Raw genomic sequence first — 20,971 nt, 5'->3', positions numbered from 1 at the left:
CACTGTTTCCAGCTGAACCAGGGGGAAGGAAGCTCCAGGGTTGCTCCTATGAGAAGCTGCACAGGGTGCTGGGCTTGGCTAGGGATCAGAGGTGGTTGGGGATGCCCCCTTCCAGGCATGCCTGCTCCCTGCCCAGTCACTCCAGACGTTCCCCACTGGTCAGGAGCAGGTGCTGGAAGGGGGCATTACCCACACCATGCTATTCTCAACCCTCCTGACACCCCACAGTCACTCCCCCAAACTGGAGCCCCCATTCCAGCGGGAGGAAACCCAGGGGAGAGGACAGGGAGCAAAGGCCCATCAACTGCTGCCTGATATCCTGTGAGCAAGCTGTTTCCCACAGGCCCTGGTCTGAAGTGGCTTAAGAGTGGGCCTGTAGTTTTCCCCAGCCCCAGGTTAGCTAGAAACAACAGGAGCAGGAATCCATCCTCCTCTTTACCTGTTCCCTGCTTAGACCCCTGGGTGTCCCACCAGCCCTGGGGCTCCAGCCACGCCTTGGACTCTGTAAGGGATCACACTGGGTACCTGGAGAATTTAAGCTATGGGCATCTGACCTACACTGCAGAAGAAGGGATGTAACTGTGCTGTGGCACACCCTAGACCAGGGATAGGCAAAATGCAGCCCAGGGGCCAAATGTGGCCCGCCAGGCCATTCTATCAGGCCTGCAGGGCCCCTAAAAAATTTAGAAAATTAATAATAATCTGCCCTGGGCTGCCTGCCACACGGCCCTCGATGGCTTGCCAAAACTCAGCAAGCAGCCCTCTGCCCAAAATAATTGCCTGCCCCAGCCCTAGATTCTGCCCCTAGTTCCATGAGTCAGGGTCTGTTGTGCTGGTGCTATACAACCATCTTCCCACCACCCCCTTCCCTTCTTGACTTCACAGCTACTACCAATGTGCACAAATGAATTTGAAGTTTGCGGGGTCTGACTTAATGGCCAGGAGACCCTTTCCTATGGTGTTATATGTAGGATCAGGTCTTTGGGAGTGTTGAGATCCTTGGGCACTGTCTCAACTAAGGCCTAATTCTCTAAAGATATGTTGTTGGCATAAGCACTAAAGCCAACACTTAAGAGTTATACTAAAATTCATAGATGCTTAAGGCCCATTGTTGAGTCCAGGGGCTATCAGTCAGCGAGTGGGTCATGACCCCCAGGAGAGGTGGGAAGGTGGGGGGTGAAAGTCCCAGGGCACAGAACACTTTATTACATTCTAAAACAAAGAAAATCTCCCTTCTTCACACATCCTGACCCCAGCTGGGTCATGTGCTCTCCATCAGTCTCCTGAAACACATACTCCTCCACTCTAATGTAAGAAAATTACAAAGATTGAATTTGGAATAAGGGGCTGTGAGCCTGAAGAGGCTGAGGAATACTGGAATAGTTCAACCCACATAAAAAGCATCCCAGAAAATTCCACCCCTTCAAGTCCACCCAGCATTTCCACAAGTGACCAGTACCTGTGTCTACATGGCAAATACCTTTGGTATTAGGTTGAACAAATCTATGAAAAAACACAGGGCACAGAACCGCCTTACACATGTTTTTTCCTAAAGTTTTATTTTTTTTATAGTAATGACATGAGAACAGAAACATTATTTTTCACTTTATTATACAAAAAACCAAAAACAAAACAAAACAAAAAAAAAACCTCCACAGTTTTAAGTCTGTCCAGACTTGATTTCTAAGTCCCACTGAGCAATACAAATTGAAGTTGGGTTTTTTTTGTTTGTTTTTTTAATTATTTTTTTAAACCTACAAAAACACTCTTTAAATATTAGAAAAAAAAAAGGATTTGTTTTTTTTTGTAATTCACAAGAACTTCCATCTAAAGTCTCATTGTTTTTTGTGGCAGTGCAAAAATGCACTTAGCTTCAATTCTCTTACAGTACAAACTATTTTTCCCCCCTGTAACTTTAAAAAAAATGTCGGTACTGTAAGAATTTTTTTTTTTAAAACAGAAAAAATTATTTTTTTTTTTTGTAATTTTTTGTACTAAAAACACATCCACTAAAATACAATAGCGCTGGGCACATTCAGCAAAATGAACTCAGTTTCCCCCGCTGGGGGGAAAAAAAAAAAGAAAAACAAAAAGGATTGAGTTGAGGTGGGGAGGGAAGGGGACATCAGGACAAGGACAGACAGATGGGCACAAAACAGCAGGCGGGGTGATCAGACATCATGGGCACGTCACATTAACACACACACACACACGCACACACACACACACACAGTGAGAGGAGGGGTGGGTGGACAGGACCATATGTTTTCCCTCACCACTGGAGTCCCTTGGCTAAATCTACAAGGATTGTCTGTTTCTCTCAAATGGAGCAGGGTTCAAGCACCCCAGGAGTGGGCTGAATGACATGCTCACTGCAGACCCTCATGTGTCCCACTTCCTCCATTCAATAGGTCCTAGGAACTAGGCCAACAGCCAAGAAAGCAGGGGTATTTCTATCTTGACAGTTCAAAGGGCTGAATGCAAGACAGCACTAAACAGCCTTTGCTTCAGCCTGGTTGACCAAAAGCATGTACATCATGTCCTGCAGGAGGGGCCTGGGGAGAGAACAATGCCATGCAATCCAGCCCTCACAGCGAAAGGGAGGAAAGTGCCGGCTTTTAGGAGCTCAGGCCTGAACAGCTCACATCCTGGCCCAGACGAGATCACAGCAGAGCTGCATCCAGCAAACTCCGGTCCAAGAGGAGCACGAGTTTGTTCCGACTTCCTAGAAGAAAGGAGTCCTTTGTATGGTGACCCCCTCCCCATCTCTATGGTGTGGCCCAGGTGATTTACTGGCATTGGGCACTTTCCCCCCTCCCTACCACCACTGCCACTGCTCAGGTAAGGATTGGGAACATGAAATCTCTCCCCACTAGGCTCTCCTGACCCTGCTAAACCCCAGAAAGCAAAAGCTGCTGAGAAGACTCAGGTCCCTCTGCATGTTGTATGTGTGGAAAGGCCACCAGGCTGAAATTTAAGCCCAGCAGGACCCCCCAGCTTCATCTGAGAGAAGTGGGGGGCTGCAGTGGACAGAAGGGGGAGGGGAGTGAGACAGAGTCAGAGGCCCCTGGGCCAGCAGCTAACCCCTCCATCTGCTGTGAGATTTCCTCTATTCATAGGCCTGAGCCCTGCCAAATGCAGCCAGCCCTCCTGTCTGCTCCCACTAGTGCCCTCAAAACTCTTCCCAACCCACCGTTTAGACTGCCCCCCTGCCTGGCCAGACCCCCAAGCCAGGGACTTCATCCATCAGAAGGCAGACAAATTTTTCATATAGGAACAAGTGAAAACAAAAATGCAGCAGCACAGCCCACCCCCAAATGTCATAATCCCCTGCTGGGACTTCATTAGGTCCAGCACAAGACACCCAAGGCGCAAGCTGAGCCCTCTAAAGAACAGTTACCATCCAAACACTGTTCCTCTCCTCTGCCCTCTTGCTACAGACCAGGCAGGGCAATAAGTCTGCCCTGGGGGAAGGGAGGAGCCATGTCCCTGGGGGGCAGCAGGGGGTGCAGCTCAGGGAGGGGAAGCAGAAAAGACTCCAGTAACAAGCTGACTGCCAGCTGTTTGGTTCTGTTCTGTTCCTGCTAAATACTGTCACTGCCCCCTCTCCTAACTCCACCAGCCATGGCAAAAGAAAGTGGTGAAGAAATAGCTGGTTTGCTAGGGGAGGGGAAGAAGGGACACAACAGGGACCCACATTTGTTCTTCTGCCCAGCTTCAAGGGTGCAGGGGACCAAGTCGTCGGAAGGGCAGGAGGGGAGCAGAATACAGCCAGGTGACAGATGAAATTGCTGGTGCTGTGAATGCAGAAGGGGAAAGAAGGGGAAAGGAACACGCAAGTCCCAGGATACACTCTGCTGGCATTGCCACATGGCTTCTGTTGGCCAAGACAAACATCCAGCAGAAGACACCCCAGAAGCCGAGCGGCCTTTGGGCTGGGAAGGGGAAGAGTGTGGAAGCACAAAACAACATGGCCCTACTGCCCAACTGGCCCCCCCACTCCCATACAGGGTGCAAATAGACACCTCCTGCTATTTGCACCCAGAAACCTCCCTCTTCCTGCCCCTGGAAGAAAAGCCCCAGTCTGGCATCAGGGAAAGTGCCAGGCCCAGAACCTGCTGATGGGGGAGCCAAGGGCTCATGCCAAACCTCTACGTGGGGTGGGCTTCACCCTCATACATGTAACAGCCGATGGGCTGGAGCATGAAGCAGGAGGCTCCATAGGCCTGTTCTCTGGCAGGCCCACCTAGAGCACTCATGGAGCCCCCTCCATGCTGGCTAGCAGCCCTAACCGGAAAAGGAGAGGGATGAGATGCTAGTTATGGCTCTCAACTGAAAACAAAGACAGCCGTCCATGTCTATATAGTAACACATAGCCCGTGATACACCAATATATAAATCGGCAGCTCCTCTCCCAGAGGAGTGGCCTGCCTGTGAGTTCAGATCTCAGCCGCTGGAGCCTGAAGCTACTTTTCCATCATTCCTTCAAATCAATTTAAACAACGATCATTGGGGGAACACAGGTCAGCGCCTCCCTCGCTACCTGCTTGGCTGTGGAAATGGAGGTGGGTCTGCACCACAATCCCACTCCAGAGACCCTGTTGTGGTACAGCTGGGGCTTGCCCCCTCTCAATCCCCAGTTCTTTGCATGGCGGGCGCTGAGGCCAGCGCGCTGCAGGGAGCAAAAGGGTACAGCACCTGCCCATCCAGCTAGCCAAAGACTGAGAGTTTGGTTATAAAAAAAAAAGATGGATCTTCCTTGTTTTATAAAAGGAAAAAAAAACCAGAACAAAAAACCAAACAACAACACAACAACCACCGACGACACACACAATCTCTCCTTGTGGCAGAGCCCCTTGCCCAAACCCTCCCGGAAACACCATCAACAAATGCCCCATGTTGGTACAATAATTGGTCGCTTCATTATAAAAAGAAAACAAAAAGTCAGATATGGGACCCACCTGCCACCAGCTCTGTTCAAAGGCTGCTCTGGCAAGATGGGCTGACTGCCATTTAGGCAGCTGATGCCACTATCAGCCCCTAATCAAAGGCTCCAGCTGCCATTTTGCAGCCTTGGTGACCCCCTCCTCACAAATGTCAGCCCCTCCCTGCACCCCCCCTCCCAAAAATATACTGGGCAACATCTTCTTTGAACTCCCTTCACACCCCCACCCCTCCAACACACATGCACGCATACACACACACACACACTCACCCACACACGCACGCACACAAAATTTCTCCCCCTGTCCCCAGAGGGAAATGCTGTGTGTGAAGTTCATTACGGGAGCTCGTAAGTGCAGTGGGACTTTGCTCTCCAGGAGCTCCGGGTGCAGCTTCAAGACTGTACAAGATTGTCCCCTCCTCGCGTCGGAGAGGCAGAGGGAGATCGTCCCCGCAGCTAAGTCCTGAGCTGCGGTGGCTTGCAGTCCAGAACAACGCTCCGCGCCTCTTGCCAGGACGTATCTGTCGTTGTTTGTTTTTAAAAAGGATTTTGTTTTGTATAAAGTCCGGAGCTGGTAGCTGGAAGTTGGAGGGGGAGAGAGGCAGCAGGAGGCAGGACAAGGGAAGGCAGTATGAAAAAAACAAAAATCACCCCCCTCTCTTCCCTCCCCCCAAAACAGGATTGAGCACAAACTCTATGGAGAAAAACACAACACAGAATAACCCCCCCACCCTCCCCCCGCAACACTGCTCAAAAAGCCTCCATTGTTTTTGCCAGCTGCCTCCTCTTAGCTTGAAATTCACTGCAGGGTGGGGAGGTGGAGGGGGAGGGAAATTAGCCACAGTGATTCCCCTCTGCCCCGCCTCACAACCATCAACCCAGGGCTCCGGTCAGGACGTTACTGTTCCAAAGAGGGGGAAGAATATTACTAAGAGTATGGCAAGAAGGTGGCGGGTGGGCGTTTCAGTTGGAGTCCGAGTCAGAGGAGTCGCCTGAAGAGGAGGAGGAGGAGCTGCTGCCCTCGGAGTCGTTGTCATCATCGTCGTCATCATCATCCTCCTCATCGTCATCTTCATTCTGGGGTGGGAGGCGAAGAAAGGCTTAGCAGTCTGGCTGTGCTGGGGGTAGGAGCCCGGGAGGTAATTTACCCTTCAAAAGCCCCAGTGTGGGGTACGACCCCAGTGCTAGGTGTGGCTTGCATACCTTTTCCCACATCAGACCAGTACAGACAAGGCCTACTTGTCAAATAAGTCCCGTCCAACTCAAGGGAAGTCTGGCAGCCCAGTACCCCCAAGCACCAGTCTAGGGCATCAGCACTGGGCAGGCTCCACAAATACCAAACTCCTGAATCACTAAAACCACTTCCTGAAGATTGGGTCTCCCATGCAAGCTCTGCTCCAGTCAAATCCTGCTTGGCATGTAAGAGCCGGCAACAGCCAGAAAAAGGGTGCCTACCGGCAGAACTGCACTTCCCAGCAGCTTATTAGAAGGTGAATCAGTCACTGATTAAAATAGACTGAAACTTGGCCTCTTCACTCCAAAACACTCTCAAGAATAAGAAACAGCCTGAGATTTTGTTGCTATCAATTTGCCCATTATTTGGGGCAAGAGGGATTGTTACAAGCATTCAGCCATTTGGTGCTGGCCAGCTGATTTACAGCTTTCTCCTCCTCCATCAAGATGGGGCTGGTATGTGGCTTAAGCACAGGGGGCTCATTCCTAGGCTCTATATCCTGGGTTCTATTCACAGCTCCACCACTGCCTTGCTATGTTTCTGAGGCAAGGCACCAGTCCCTCTGCCCACCTTGGTTCCCCACCTTATAGCATGAGGAACCAATGCAACCAGAAGACAAGTGAATTGAAGAGTTTTCAAATCCTGCTGCAGCTCACTCCTGTGGTTCCTGTAGGGCTGTAACCCACAGCACAGAGCTCCTGTTTCCAGTGCTACTAACCAGATTTTGACTCGTCTGCCACCAGTGTGAATCCAGAGCAACTCCTGTGTCTTCAGTGACTCACTTCACATTTGCCCCACAGTACCCAAGATAAGGCTCAGGCCCCAGGTATGACAGACAAGATACTGAATAGTCTCAGGCAGCAGAGTGCTACAGGCTTCAAGCTGCAGTCTCTGAGCACACAAGAGCAATGGCTGGCCCAGGGGATTTCTGGGCTTCTCTGTGCATATACTGCCTCTGGGTTGCAGTTCCCTGCATTGCAGAAAAGGCTGGAGGCCATCAACTTATGATTCATATACCACCCCCCCGCAGCTGCTGTAAACAGCTGCAGCAACTCTGAGGTCAATGAGATTTACATTCTAGATGCAACCTGAGCATTGGACCCACTGTGTACCCAAGCCCTGTATTTACAAAGGACAAGTTCTCTCAAAAACCTAGTGCTATCCATGTCCAGGGTGCTGGGACCCCAGGATGATGGACCAACATAACTGGCCTCATGGTCCCCAGAGACCCAGACTCATCCCTGGTGCAGATCAGGTAGCCTCACCTCATCCCCATCCTCACTCTCCTCCTCACTGCTGGACTCTGATGAGTCCCCGCCTTCCTCAGACGAGTCCCCATTCTCATCATCATCGTCATCCTCTTCCTCATCGTCATCATCATCCTCATCCTCCTCGGATTCCTGCGGGTCATGCAGAACTCAGTCTGTAGTTTCAAATGGGTCTCATGGCTTGCCCCACTCCTCCCCATGGATAGAGACTTTCCCCCCCCCCCCCCCCCCGTGGGCAGGAACCCTGTGAAATCCTCACAGGAGCCACCGTGTGCCTAGTCCCAGCAGTGGTCCTAGCTGACATATCAGAGCCATCAGCAAAACTGGAAACCTGCCCCCAGCCCAGAAGCGCCAGGGAAGCCAGGAGCTCCAAGGCTTTTGGCTATACTTGAAGGCTGGAGCTCTGAACTTCGCTCATCCAGAAGAGCTGCATTAAATCTCTGACAACAAATTGGGGACCTTCCCCAAAAGGTGGTTTCCAGGGGCAACAAATTGGGGACCTTCCCCAAAAGGTGGTTTCCAGAGCCCAGATCAAGCAGGTGCTATGGTTGTCAGCTCAAGCTAGTGGTCCACTACAGTTCACATCCCCCCTGCCACAGTGGGAAAGGAACCTGCATTACCCCATTTTCTCTTTAGGGAGCCAACACATAGAGTGGACAGAACTCCTGGGTTCTGTTCCCAGTTCCTAATACCTCACTACATGTCTGTGGGCCAGTTTTACCACCTGCCTGTTTCCCCATCGGTCAACTGGCAGAAGACTGACCCTGTCCACTCTCTTCATGAGGCCTCAAGCTCTTCAAGACCCTTAGGGCAGAACAAGGGAAGCACAAGGGTATTTTGATATGCTCTCCCAGCCCTGAATACAGTAACATCTCCCTCTTCCAACTGACACTAACACCACAGCTGCTTGGGGACTTCTCCTTGCACCCTGGCTCTTCAAGGAACTGCCCTTCTAGGATATAGCTCTGGAGGAAGATTAGCCCTAGCAAGGGTTCCTGGGGGGGGCAAGGGCAGGCACCATTCCACGGAGCCATCCTGGGTAGGAGGCAGCAGGGCAGTACCTACCGACTTGGACTGCATTGTGGGCTTCATCTTGGGGTTTGGCCCCCTCACCTTCCCCATGCTCTTGCGCTTCTGCAAAGGAGGGAAAGAGAAAAAGCAAACACCTCAGCATGGCCCTGAAGGAGGCTCCTCTGTTCCCCAAGAAGCACAGAAGAGAACTGGAAGGAATCTCAGGAGGTCATTTAGTCCAACACCTGCCTGAGGCAGGGGCAGCAATGTCTAAACCAGCTCAGTCAAGTTTTTGTGCAACTGATCTTAAAATATTTCTGCAATGATTCCACAACTGCTCTATGTAATAATCTGTTCCAATGTTTAAAGCACCCAAGTAGTAAAAAAAATCTTCCTAATCTCTAAACTACATTTCTCTTGCTGCCGTTTTGGACCATTGATCCTTGTCCTGTCCTCTGTAGCCACAGAGGACAGTTTATCACCATAATTTTTATAACCACCATTCAGGTATTTGAAGACTGTTATCAACACCCCTGCTCCAAGTTCCTCTATCCCAGACTAAATAATCTTCATTCTTCCAACCTCTCCTGGCAAGTCATATTCCCTAGATTTTTGATTACTTTTGTTGCTCTCCAGTGGACTCATTCCAATTTGTCCACATCTTTCTTGAAGTGTGGGTCCCAAAACTGGACACAGTACTCCAAGTGAGGTCTCACCTGTGCTGAACAGAATGAAAGGATCACTTTCCTTGACTTGCAAGTGATGGTCCTATCACTAAACATACTAATTGGCTTTTTTGCCAAAATTGCACACTGCTGGCTCAAATTCAGTTTATGATACACTGTAATCCCTAGTTCCTTTTCTGCAGCGCTGAAGTCTGACCAGCCCTTCCCCAGTCTGTACTTGTGCACGTAACTGTTCTGTCCTAAATGTGGGGCTTTCCACTTGTCCTTATTGAAATTAATTATGTTAACACTAAACTATTTCTCCTGTTTATCAAAGTCATTCTGAATCCTAAACTTACCCCCCCGCCCCCCTCCCACACACACATTCCTCATGAAGGCATATGCACCCCCACCCAACTTGGTATCATCTGCAGATTGAGAGGTGAGAGCACCAACCATCAACTGCTGAAAGCCTTCACAGTGGGATGTTATTTACAGAGGCTATAAATCTACAAACCTGTATCTACCTCCACTTTTGCCACCAACTTGCTGTGTCACCTTGAGCAAGTCACTTCCCTTCTGGTTTGTCTATTTAGAGGGGAAGCTCTTCAGGGTCCTGACCTGAACCCTGTTGAGGCCTCTGGGTGCTACTGGACTATTAACAAAGGAGCATGTTCCCTCTGTAACAGTCTCCCGAGGGATGCAGGGGTGGGCACAGATCCCTTCAGACAGCTGGGCAGGAACAGAACTAATCGCAAGCTCCCACCCCATCTCCACCCCAGCAGGTACTCACATTTGAGGTGTGCTCTTTGTAGGCTGCACGCTCTTGAGGCGACAGGCTCTGCCAAGACAGAAGAATCCCATGAGCCCCCAAGGAAGGAAAGGCAAGGTCATAGCTACACAGAGAGGCAGGGGTAGGGCCAAGTCTTACCAGCATTGCTGGCTCTAGGACAGGGCTGTGGATGGGCAACAAAGCTTCCCTACACCAGCAGATGACAAACCCTTAATAAGTCATGGGCCAGAACAACCTGGCTCCAGTCCAGTGTGGGCTGGGTAGCTGTAAACTGTGTCCACACTGCAGCCACTTCTTCCTGCTTCCCACAATTAAGTGTAGCTGGAAGGCACCAGATGCTGGTGCTGCTCCCCACCAGCTAGAAGCTGGACCCAGGCTGCAGCTGGGGAGTAGGAAAGGGTAAGGAGAGAAGCAGCAGTAGGGTGGGCACAGCTGAAGAGTGCCTACCTGCATCACAAGTGCTCACTGCCCAGCCCTGGCATAGATGTAGGCACAGGCACAAGCAAAGCCTTCCAGCTTTACAGGCCAGATGTGGCCAACCCCAGCCCTACACAGCATTGCCCCTGCTGTCTGGAATGGGAACTGCTGGGAAATTCAGACAAGCTGGGAGAAATGGCTGCCTATATTTCCTGTGCTTGTTCAAGTTCTAGTTAGAATGCTCCCATGGCATCTCACCATCACATGTATTAAGCCCCTGTGTGTTTTAAAATGGCCACAGGGGCACTTTATCTAAACCTCATCAAATGAGGCTTAGACAAAGCATCCCACAGACATTTTTAAATGCACAGGGGCTCAATACACATGACAGTGAGCATTTTTAATTAGAGCAGCTGTCCAAGAACTGCTCTAGCTAAAATGTACCCTCCACCCCCAAGCACATGTACAGGCAGCCAATCGTGTTAAAACGGAGTCTGGAGATGAACTGTGGCAGCAGGATGTGGGTGAGGGGGCCCAGAGGGGAATCTCTCTGGAGATGCCATGGGGCAGAGGCAGAGACAGAAGGCCTGGTTTCAAGGGACAGCATCCAGGACCGACAGCCCTGCCCTCCAGCAAGAACCCTGAGGGTGACAGCCCCAAAACCAGGAGGGAGAGACTGCCTGGACTGCAGGTGGTCCCACCGTGCACTCACCTTGAGCCAGATGTCCAGGTGCACCTTGTACTGCTTCTGCTGCTCTTCGGCCAACTTCTTATAATGGTCCTTCTGGCTCTGGGAGATGCGTTGCCAGCGGCTGCCTATCTCCACCATCCGCTCTTTCAGCGGCAGGTGGTTGAGCTCCCCATTGGACAGCAGCTCCTGGGAGAATTTCTGGTAACCATTCCTGAGGGGCGTGGGGGCAGAAGTGAGAAGCAGCTCCTTGGTCAACCAGAGAGGGCCCTCCCTCTCTGGGAACAGTGCCCAGGCAGCCTGTCTTGCTGTGAGCCCCAGAATCAAGTCTCTTCCAGGGGCAGGAAGCAGAAGCCAGGTGTGCCCAGTGCCTGGCCTGCTGCTCTAGCCCTGAAGCCACACACTCCCTCCCTGCCTCCCAGAACCCACAAGTCCTGGTTTTGCTCCTCACTCCTTCCAACTCTTCACCACTGGCCTTCACCCTACAGGCTACTAATTCCTCACAGCACTCAGCTAAGTGTCCCTGTCCACAGCCATGGCCCAGCCCAGGCTCTCTAGCACACCTGGGCTATTGGCCTGTACTTTCTAAGCCATTCTGGAGCAAGACCCACCCCACCTCCAACTTCCCATTCTTCTACCACCCTACCACACATCCACCTCCTAGGAGGACTAGTACTCACATAGGGGGTTTCTTCGGCTCTCCCTGGAATTTCACCTTCTTGGAAGAGTTTGCAGTGCACGGAGGGGCCCTCATCTCACTCAGTTCTCTCTGGGGGATGGAGGAGGACAGGGATGGGTAAGGGGAGGCTGCCATGTGCAGAATCCCTCAGGCCAACACTTAGAGCAGGAAACTTCATGTAACAAGAAGCACAGGGCAACTCCACCCCCACCCCCACAACCCGTCTCTGAGTCTCTGCCCTAGGAACAGGAGTGGAGAATAGGTGCCAGTTAAGGGCACTTGGAGAAGGAAGCCCCTTTGCCAGGCTGCCAAAGCAGCAGGTCTCCCTTGCTCCAGGGTAAGAGAAATTCCCATCCACTTCTGTAAGCTCTCCTGGGAGGCATGGCCCCTATTCCTGCTCTGTACAGAAGCCTGTCACAGCACAACCTGTTCCTTTAACAAGTGTGTAAAGGGCACTGGGAGCACACCATGCCAGTGCTAGGAGATTGATCCTGGTGCCCTGTGCTGGTGCTGAAGAGTAGCAGCCAAGGCTGCAGGGGTGGGAAACAAAGCCATGGAGTGCAAGGCCAGGGACCCACCTCATATCGCTTCTGGTCCTCTGCTGCCTTCTTTATCCACATGAGCTTTTCCTTCTTCTCCATGTTGTTCCAAGTGGCCTCCATGGCTTTCAGTGCTTTCCCCCGGTCATTCTGCAGCACAGGGAGACAAGCAGCACTCCAGTTATATACACAGGGGAGGATGCAAACCTCTTGCAGCTAAAGTGCAGACTCCCGACTCTTACCAGTTCTTCCTTTGACTTGCTGGTTGTGCCCTGGCAAGTCACTTCTTCCAGCTGGGCCCTGGATCCCCCAGTCATGGGGTACATCTCTGTCTGCCAGTGTGTTTACTCACCTCCCAGAAGAAAGGGGGCAAGTGTGGGTGTTTCCTAAGTGTCTCACTTGAATAACATTTCTAAAGCATTTCCTGCCCTCCCACAGGTTCTCTGCTCCCATCCCCACTGCCCCTAGCAGCACCCCGCCCCATCACTCTAGCTCAGAGGTGGGCAAAATGCGGCCTGCAGGCCAGATGCAGCCTGCTAGGCCATTCTATCTGGCTTGCGGGGCCCCTAAAAAATTTAGAAAATTAATATTTATCTGCCCCTGGCTACCTGTCATGCAGCCCTCAATGGCTTGCCAAAACTCAGTAAGCAGCCCTCCGCCCAAAATAATTGCCCACCCCTGCTCTAGCTAGAGGCTACGCTGAGGACAAGCCTGGAGTGCAGGGAAACAGGTGAAGAGATGCTCTCTCCCCCTTCTTTGCTGCTTGCCCTGGTTCCTCACCTTAAAGCGAGCCAGGTAGTCCCCAATGACGCTCTGCTGCCAGATCTCCTCGGCTGTCTTGGGTGACTCGGGCAACTTGCCACGCTCTTCTTTGTCCGAACCATGCTTCTTCTCAGACTGTGCCTTCATGGCTGCCTCCCGGGCCTTGTACTTGGCCTGAGCAAAGACACACACACAGGGGTGGCATTTAAGGAGTACGTCACTCCAGCACAATTCCCTTGCCCTGATCTCCTCAGTGAACATCTTGGTCCTCATAAAGATGCAGAGTTACCACCCCTACAAGGACCCAGCCACATAACCATCTGGGGGGCACACGGCATGGGCTGCCACACACTCTTTCTGATGAGGCCAGAGGCACAGCTGCCATTTTATAGGCAGATCTAACAAGCCCAGGGGGTTACACTGCAGGCTCTCTCTGCTGCAAGAACTGTTTGGGTAGCAAAAATGGTTCTGAGCACTCTGCTGCAATCACCAGAGATGCAGGTTGTATTAAGCAGGGGCAAGGGTGTGGAGCTGCCAGGCAGAGTAGTGCCCTGTCACCCACCTGCCCGATTTGTTACCAAGACCCAGAGAATTTCAGCCCTCGCCCACAGCTCTTGGAAAGAACGCACACATATGTCCAGAGATGCAGCAGGGAAGAACTGCCATGCGCCCGCCCCCCCCACCGAGCCACAAAACACCTTCTCACACAGACAGACTGAAATGCTTCCAAAGTGCCTATAAACAATCAACCCACTCAAAACAGGGCTGTTAGTTAAACCCACCAGGGCTGGACAGACCCCAATCCCCACTCTGTCCCCCTGCCATGCTTTTAAATCCAGGCTCAAGATCTTCCCCTCCAGGTGGAACCTGGCCGATCCCGATCTCCCTGAGCCGCTCATTATATTTCTGGTGGCTGGTCCCATTCCATAAGAACCAGGCTGCATGCAAAGACGCAAAGGTTTCTGGCAGCCCCACTGCCTTGGAAGGGGCAGCCAGCAGGACCCATCTGTGCCACGGTCTGACACACTACAGTGCCACCCACTGGAGTCCTTGTATCCCAAACAGACTGTTGTGCCACAATGGAAAAAAATAGCTCCAGCATATGGCAGGGTAGGGAAGAGTCCAGTGACTGAACCGCTGGCACCCCCTGGAGAGGGTGGAAAGTAAAAGGCGCCTTCTGCGCACCCTCCTCAGGAACACCTAAGTATCAATGTGCAAAGTGAGATGCTTAGAAAGAGCACGTCATTGATTCAACAACCTTCTTCTTCTCCGAAAGATCGTTCCACATCCGTGCCAGCAGCCGGGTCAGCTCGCTCTCGGACAGTTCGGGTCGCTCTTCCTGCAGCTGCTTTCGCTTCTCCTCCGAGAAGATAAACATGGCAGAAATGGGTCGTTTGGGTTTCTCAGAACCTGCCTGTTGAAGAGCACAAAAAGGGACATGGTGTAGAGTTTAAAGCATTACAGAAAGTACAAGCAAAAAACAGACTCTGCAAAAACAATCAGGCGCAGAAACACTGCAGCCACTTCACGGACGTACAGGAAAGCCAAAAAAACTGGAGTTTTTCCTCTTTTTTTGTTTTGGTTTTAAAAGCAGTGGTTTGTTTTTTGCCACTGTCCCTCTGAGCTAACTCAGCAGCTCCCACTGAGGAGCCTTTAAGCTGGTTTAAAAAAAGAACTGGCTCCTTCCCCCAATTCCAGTAACACCCATATGCAGGCGGTGCCATGCTCTTTCCATGATTGGGACAGTCCTCACCTTGCCAGCATCTGGCGAGGACTTCTTGGAGGCAGGGCTGGTGGCTCCTTTCTTGTTCACTCCCAGCATCTTCTCTTCGCCCAGCACCCTCCGCTGTTCCTCCTCTGGGAGGCTCTGCATGCCATGCAAGGAGGGAGAGGCGTGTGGGTTAGGAAATTTCACAGCTTGGCAGTGTGAAAAGGAGGGATGTACAGACCGAAAGGAGATGATGGGAAGGACAATAAAACTGTGTTCTCAGTGAGACCTTCCAGCTCCAAGCATGTTTCCCCCAGGTTTTTCTGCTTCAAGACCCTCCTACCAGAGAATCCCTTATTAGCTGTATAGGGTCTATGACACAGTCCATTTCCCACTGCATCCAGTAGAGGGCGGTGAAGCACACGCATGCAAGCCAGATCATTCCAGTATTGTGAACCTCTTGCAGACAGAAATGGGGGGGAGGGCACCCAGCAAGCATGGCAGATGCAAAGGGGCCCCAGGAGCTCTGACTCCCAGGGCAGTGACCCAGCCGCTGAAGAGGGCTTCTTCCCAACCTTGAGATATTCAGCACTGTACAAACCACTCTGCCAATGTGCCAGGAGCTGTCTAGAGAACTAGGCCGGCATAGGCAGAGTCAGCAATACAGATACAAAGCATGGGTCTCGGGCGCCGGCCCCCTCTCTCAGCTCAACTCCCACCTACTCAAAGGAAGGGCGACCTCCTCTCTGCCCTCCGCTGCCGCAGACATGGGATGGGGAGGGGGAGGGACCGGCTGGTTTTTCCACCCTGGTTATGCAAACAAAAAAGGCTAAATAGAGTCAACATCCCCCTCCAGACATAACATGGCAGCCAGCAGCAGCTCCCAGACGTGTTGGTCTGAGCAGAACTGGGGTTAAAATAATCCCCACCCCCATCCTGCCCTGGCAACGGCCTCTCCCTGGCACCAGATGAGAGCAGGAGTTCCCCCACCCCTGGGGACAAGGGCAGAGGAGCAACTGGGGCGGGGGAGGAAGGAAATAGGAGCTTTCACACTCATACACACCCTCACAGGGCTCCACTCCCCCACACCCGACACCAAAAGCATTTCCACTGGCTCATGGGCCACTGGTGCCTCCCGAGTCTGGGGGAGGGGCACCAGATTGCTAACTGGGGGTGGGGAGGCCCCCAGCAGCTGATCACTGAGCCTGAAATCACCAGTGGCAAAATCAGAAGCGCACTTCCGCCAGCACTTCCGGTTTCACGACTGGCATTTCCAGGGGGTGCACATGCACCCGTGTGCACCCCCTACGCGTCGCCAGTGCACTGGCTTCAAGGAACCCATCTGTGCAGCAGCCCAAGCGTGCTCAGGGGCCAGTCCCGGGCACAGACAAGGCCCATATCAAAACTCCTCTGGTGCCAGCTGCACTGCTCCAGCCTGTCTTGTCAAGCATGCACTAGCCCAGACAAGTTTTCACCATGCCGCCCTCTACCTAGGAGGGGAGGAGGAAGACAACAGACCACACAGGACGTGGGTTATTTCTGTTGTTTAACACGTGGCCAGATGCCATTTGGCTGGGGGAAAGATGAGACCCCATGTAGAACAGAACAGCTTGTAGCTGCACAAGGGGAGGAGACCAGCGAAGGGGGGTAGCTGAGGCAGGGAACATGGTACCCCCAGACCTTGGTTTGCCAGGCCAACTCTGCCCCATGCATGCCAGCCACCAGCCACAAGTACACATAGGACGCCCTCCCCATCCATCCCAGCTGTGAAGCAGATGCACAGATGACTGGCATGCTGAGTGGAGGGCACCTGGGGCAGGACCCTGCCGCACAACAAGCTGAGCCCCTGGGAGGGAAGAGGGGCACACTCACCTCCAGAAAGCGAAGGAGCTCTATTTCATAATCTTTCTTTTTCTGGTGGAAGAACCAGGAGGAGGGGGAGAGAGAGAGATGGTTACTCAAAGATGGCACCCTTGGCCTGGTCCCTGGTCCCACTTGACTGCCCCCGCCCTAAATCAATAGCACTGGGGCTAGAAGTGTTGTGATAAAACCTGATTGCTAACAAGAGGCTGGGGTTATGTAGGCACCAGCCTCAATACAGACAACGCCTTGGGCAAAACCACCCCCACATTTAGCAGTCCTTTGCTCATTCCCATGCACAAACCCCTCCCAGCAGGCAGCTAATCCTACCTTCCAGGGGGAAAATTCCTTGCCCAAATAAATGGGCAAGTCAATGGCAGAACAGGGAATGGAAGGAGCACCAGGACTTGGGGTTCTTCTAGAGGCTGCTGTTTCCCTGTGTCCTGCTTGGGAGGACAGTGCTAGGGCTTGGTGCAGGCACAGTGGCAATCACAACTTACAATTCAGCTGCAAGGAGTAGATGCACCCCCTGCTCTGGGGGAGGAAGGTTTCAAGCCCATCCCTTTCTGTGTCCCACTCCTACCTTTTCCCCCTACCCCAACTCCAATTCCAGCCCCTCGCTCACTCACCTGGTCACATTTTTTGTGGTATGCATCCTTCTCCTTCTGGGACAGCAGCTTCCACTGCTGGCTGCACAGCACCATCCGCTCTGTACTGGGGACATCCTTCATGTTGGCCATCAGCTCCGCGCAATACAGGGAATAGCTGTTCCTGTGAACCAAGGACAGCTGCAGGGCATTAGTGGGTCTCCCCTTCCACCTGCCCATGTCCACCTGCAGCATTCATGCCAATGTCCACCTTGAGGAATATCCCTCATTCAGTCCCTGCCCCCTCTCTTATATAGCACCGCAATCTGCTATTCAATGCCAGTACACTGGCATTCCACCCAAGAGGCTGCATTTCAGCAATGAAGTGAAACAATTTATACTGTGAAAACAAACTATACCATTCCCACAGACCTAGAGGAAATGGTATGTTGGCCCTGCTCAGGTTGGTCTTGGGCTGGGAATTCAGGGTCACTTAAGGCTGAATCAAGACACAGGGTCCTGGCTCTGGGAGTCATGCATTTACACCAGAAACTGATGTAGCATCCATTGGCAATGCATAGGCATGCAGGTGCCCCCCCTGAGCTTGACGGTGCACCCCTTGTGGGTGGTCCCTGATTTCCACTGGCTGCCGCTGATGCTGCCGACCGCGTCTGTGGGTGTTTGCCGATGCTTGCCAGCCCCCCTGCTGCTGACAGTGCTGTGGCCATCTGCAGGAGCTCGCCGCTCACCGCCACCACGTTCCTACTGCCAACAACACCACTGCTGCCTGTTGGAACTCACAGAGCCCCTGCAGCCTCTGTGGGCACACGGCATTCATGGCAGCATCTACCTGAGAGTACAGACAGCCACAAACTGCTCCAAAGAGGAGCTGCCCTACTGCTGTCAACAGGGTGCAAGTGCAAGACCTGCTGTGCAGGAAGACCCTGCCAGCACAACAGCAAGAAGGGGCTCTGGTGGGGGAAGGGGCCATCTTATCCCCACCTTTCTGCTGCAGCAAGGGCAGGCTATGGGGGGTGGCACCCTGGGGCAGGGTTGTGCAGAGAGTCTCTATTGCCTTGCTCCAGCCCTGGTTTCACTGAGACATGAACAAAATATTTGCTGTGAGGAGGAAAAAATTGGAAAAGCTCCAATATTTCTCTCATCCCTCAAAAGAGCCAAGCTATAACCCCAGTGCCCCAATTGCAGGTGACTTACGGAGGCGGCTTGGTGGGTCGCCCATCAAACTTGTCCTTGAGCTGGCGTTCTGCCTTGGTGAGGGTGGAGCGTGTGATGCCCTCCTCACTGATATTCAGTTCGGGATGCTTCTGAATGTAATCCCGCATGATCTCCTGTGGACAAAAAACCAGCCAGTGGGTTAGAGTGGCCAGCTTAAGGTCCTTTGGCCAGGAGAACGAGGAGGAGAGGAGCCAGTAACCTCCCTTTGTGGGGGACACCCTGCTGAGGGGTCTTGCCCACATACTCTAAGCTGCGCTGGAAGTCTCTGACCTAGCTGGGGACCTGCAGGGAAGGGTCTGAGCTAGCCCTAGAAATGGAAGGAGGGGCAGCACCTTGAATTCAAACAGCAACCCCTCACGCCGGCTACGGAGAGGGGGTGGCTGACTCCCTGACCACCCTCAGTCAGTAGGCAGGTGGTCAGAATGCAACCTGGACTGGCTGAGCGTAGGGGAGAGTGTGGATGGGTAGGCGGTTCCCTACCTCGTACTCCTTCCGCTGTTCCAGGGCCTTATGAATCCATTTCAGCCTCTTTTTGTCCGAGAGTTGAGACCACTGCTTGCCCAGCGACTCTTTCACCTCCTTCGTGGTGGCCTGAAAATCCAAAGCCAGAGGTGAGGGCAGAGGGGTGAAATGCGGGCCCCGCCCGCCCTCTCTTCCTGCCCGATCCCAGTGGGGATCACGGGGCAGCGAGCTGAGCTCAGGGGTGTGGAGAAGACAGCTGCCTTTTTTGCTTCACTGCTCTGGCTCCTGCACTGGGGGTGGTCACCCCTCACACTAGATAAGTCTGGTACTGCTGCTCCATCCCTCCTACAGACACATACCATTTCCTGTGCCAGCGCTCTGTCACCTTACCTGCATCCAGATGGTACGATGCTTCTGCATGGTGCCTCCTCCTTGGCCCACCAGATCCAGATGTTTCTCCCACCCCCTTGTGTGTGTCCCCCATGATGTGTGTGTGCATTCACAGCAACTCCATGGAAAACTTACATCTGGGCGCACTTTCAAGTAGATTTTCTTCTCATGGTTGTACCAGAGTTGCTGGGGAGTCTTGGGCTTCTCAGGGATGTCAGACTTCTTGGCATTCTGAATGAGATCAGGGTGGTCTTCCCTGCAGTCAACAGAGGCAAAAGTAGAGAGGTAAGAAGAGGCAGTGGCAGGAAATGACTAACCCTGACGTTCTGGTCTCTTGAGATCCACTGTGGGCTGGAGTCCCAATGGAGCCACACACCTAGGGGCTCAGACAGTGAGGGCTCCCTAAGAAGGGTGTTGGAAGATCACAAACATTTGAGATGAAAATGCTGGGGTTACCTGGGACTCGTTTCCTTTAACATGCTGAATGACTCCAGCAACAGGGCCCCTATCACTGCTACAGAAGGGGTCTCCCCAACTTCTTCAAAGCTTTATCACAGAAAAGGCATGCACCAGCCGAGTCTCATGCCACATCCTACCAGACCTCACAGCTTGTGCCACAGTAGTCTCAGAGGCCTGCTGAGCAGGAAAGCTTTCGGGTCCAGCCTTCCTTTCCCTTTGTCCAGCCTTCCCCTCCTCCTCACCCCCAACCCCCCAGCATTATAAGCAGACAGCCATGATGAATGCACCAAAAACAGCTCCACGGGCACAGCTGGTCAACCTCTTACCTGAATCTTGCCAGGTTCCGCTCAAACTCTTGTTTCTCCCGCTGGAAGTCCTGGATGTATTTCATCTGGGAGAGACAAAGAGCCGGAAGTGAGGTGAGAGAGTGTTAGCAGCAGGGCAAGGAGGCAGCAGGACTCCACATATGTTTGGCTACTAGAGGAAACAGAGCCCCTTTGAAACAAATCACCAGGGAGGAGAGAGCACAGTTCTCTTCTCCAACCCTGAAGGCTGAGGGCCTGATCGTGTGACTGGCTGAGCCCCCTCCACTCCTAAAATCAGAGGGAATTGAGGATGGCAGGATCAAGCCCTGAACAGTAATGGAGAAGTACAGATGTACAATTCCCCTTCAACCCACAGGGAACTGGGCTCCCAACTCTCCTTGGCAGCTACGGGACTCTCCCAGCACAGCAGCTGTCTGCAGCAAGGCAGGGCACACCAGGGTTTCAGACATTTATTGCCAAGCTGAGCCAAGGTGCAGTGCGGTGCCGAGGCCTTTGCAGGGACAGGCTCAGGCTTAGTCACAAACTGGATGGCATGTGCAACTGAACACAATACGCCCTGTGTGCAATTAATCCCAAAGTTTAACACAGATCCATCAAAAGTTGTAACCGTTTCACTGTTGATTGGTTCCATAGAGCCATGGATCCCACCAATTATCCAATCCCACAGCTCAAGTCCAATCACTAACTACCCAGGGGAGGAACAAGGGAAAATCCCAATAACCTAAGAGAACTAAACACAAGCTTGAGTTTTCTGTAGAGAAAAGCTGGCTAAGGACTCGCTCCCCCACCCCGACCCTAGAAGAGCAGATCCCACAGCCTGTATGATCTGTCCATATCCCACAATATCAAGAAGGCCTGGTTGCATGAAGCAGAAACCCGGAGCCTAATGACACCAGCTCCTGTGGGAGGTTCCTGCATGGACAGATTCCTAAATCCAACCTA

General features: G+C 52.5%; 1 protein-coding gene across 5 annotated transcripts in view; it reads right to left on the bottom strand.

Moving 5' to 3' along the window:
* Positions 1–1,592: 1,592 nt before the first annotated feature.
* Positions 1,593–20,971, bottom strand: part of UBTF (upstream binding transcription factor) — a 31,839-nt gene continuing 12,460 nt past the window's right edge. For 4 of the 5 annotated variants that reach the window (XM_090044225.1, XM_090044228.1, XM_090044226.1 and 1 more), the window contains exons 6-21: positions 20,030–20,094; positions 19,380–19,500; positions 18,873–18,983; positions 18,372–18,505; positions 17,199–17,340; positions 16,582–16,623; positions 14,755–14,868; positions 14,260–14,415; positions 13,020–13,175; positions 12,279–12,389; positions 11,702–11,790; positions 11,046–11,235; positions 9,917–9,964; positions 8,513–8,581; positions 7,445–7,579; positions 1,593–6,022 (exon numbers count right to left, since the gene is read on the bottom strand). In XM_090044225.1, coding sequence (XP_089900351.1) covers positions 5,909–6,022; positions 7,445–7,579; positions 8,513–8,581; positions 9,917–9,964; positions 11,046–11,235; positions 11,702–11,790; positions 12,279–12,389; positions 13,020–13,175; positions 14,260–14,415; positions 14,755–14,868; positions 16,582–16,623; positions 17,199–17,340; positions 18,372–18,505; positions 18,873–18,983; positions 19,380–19,500; positions 20,030–20,094 — 1,797 coding nt within the window. In that variant the 3' untranslated portion in view covers positions 1,593–5,908. The remainder of the gene's footprint in view (positions 6,023–7,444; positions 7,580–8,512; positions 8,582–9,916; positions 9,965–11,045; positions 11,236–11,701; positions 11,791–12,278; positions 12,390–13,019; positions 13,176–14,259; positions 14,416–14,754; positions 14,869–16,581; positions 16,624–17,198; positions 17,341–18,371; positions 18,506–18,872; positions 18,984–19,379; positions 19,501–20,029; positions 20,095–20,971) is intronic. The other variant, XM_090044230.1, reaches the window with a different exon arrangement.

The sequence above is a fragment of the Crocodylus siamensis genome, chromosome 4 (genome assembly GCF_052110815.1).
Source record: "Crocodylus siamensis isolate JL-2025a chromosome 4, ASM5211081v1, whole genome shotgun sequence".
Lineage (NCBI taxonomy): Eukaryota > Metazoa > Chordata > Crocodylia > Crocodylidae > Crocodylus > Crocodylus siamensis.
The sequence above is the reverse complement of the archived record's forward strand: the minus strand, read 5'-3'. Positions and strand labels throughout refer to the sequence as shown.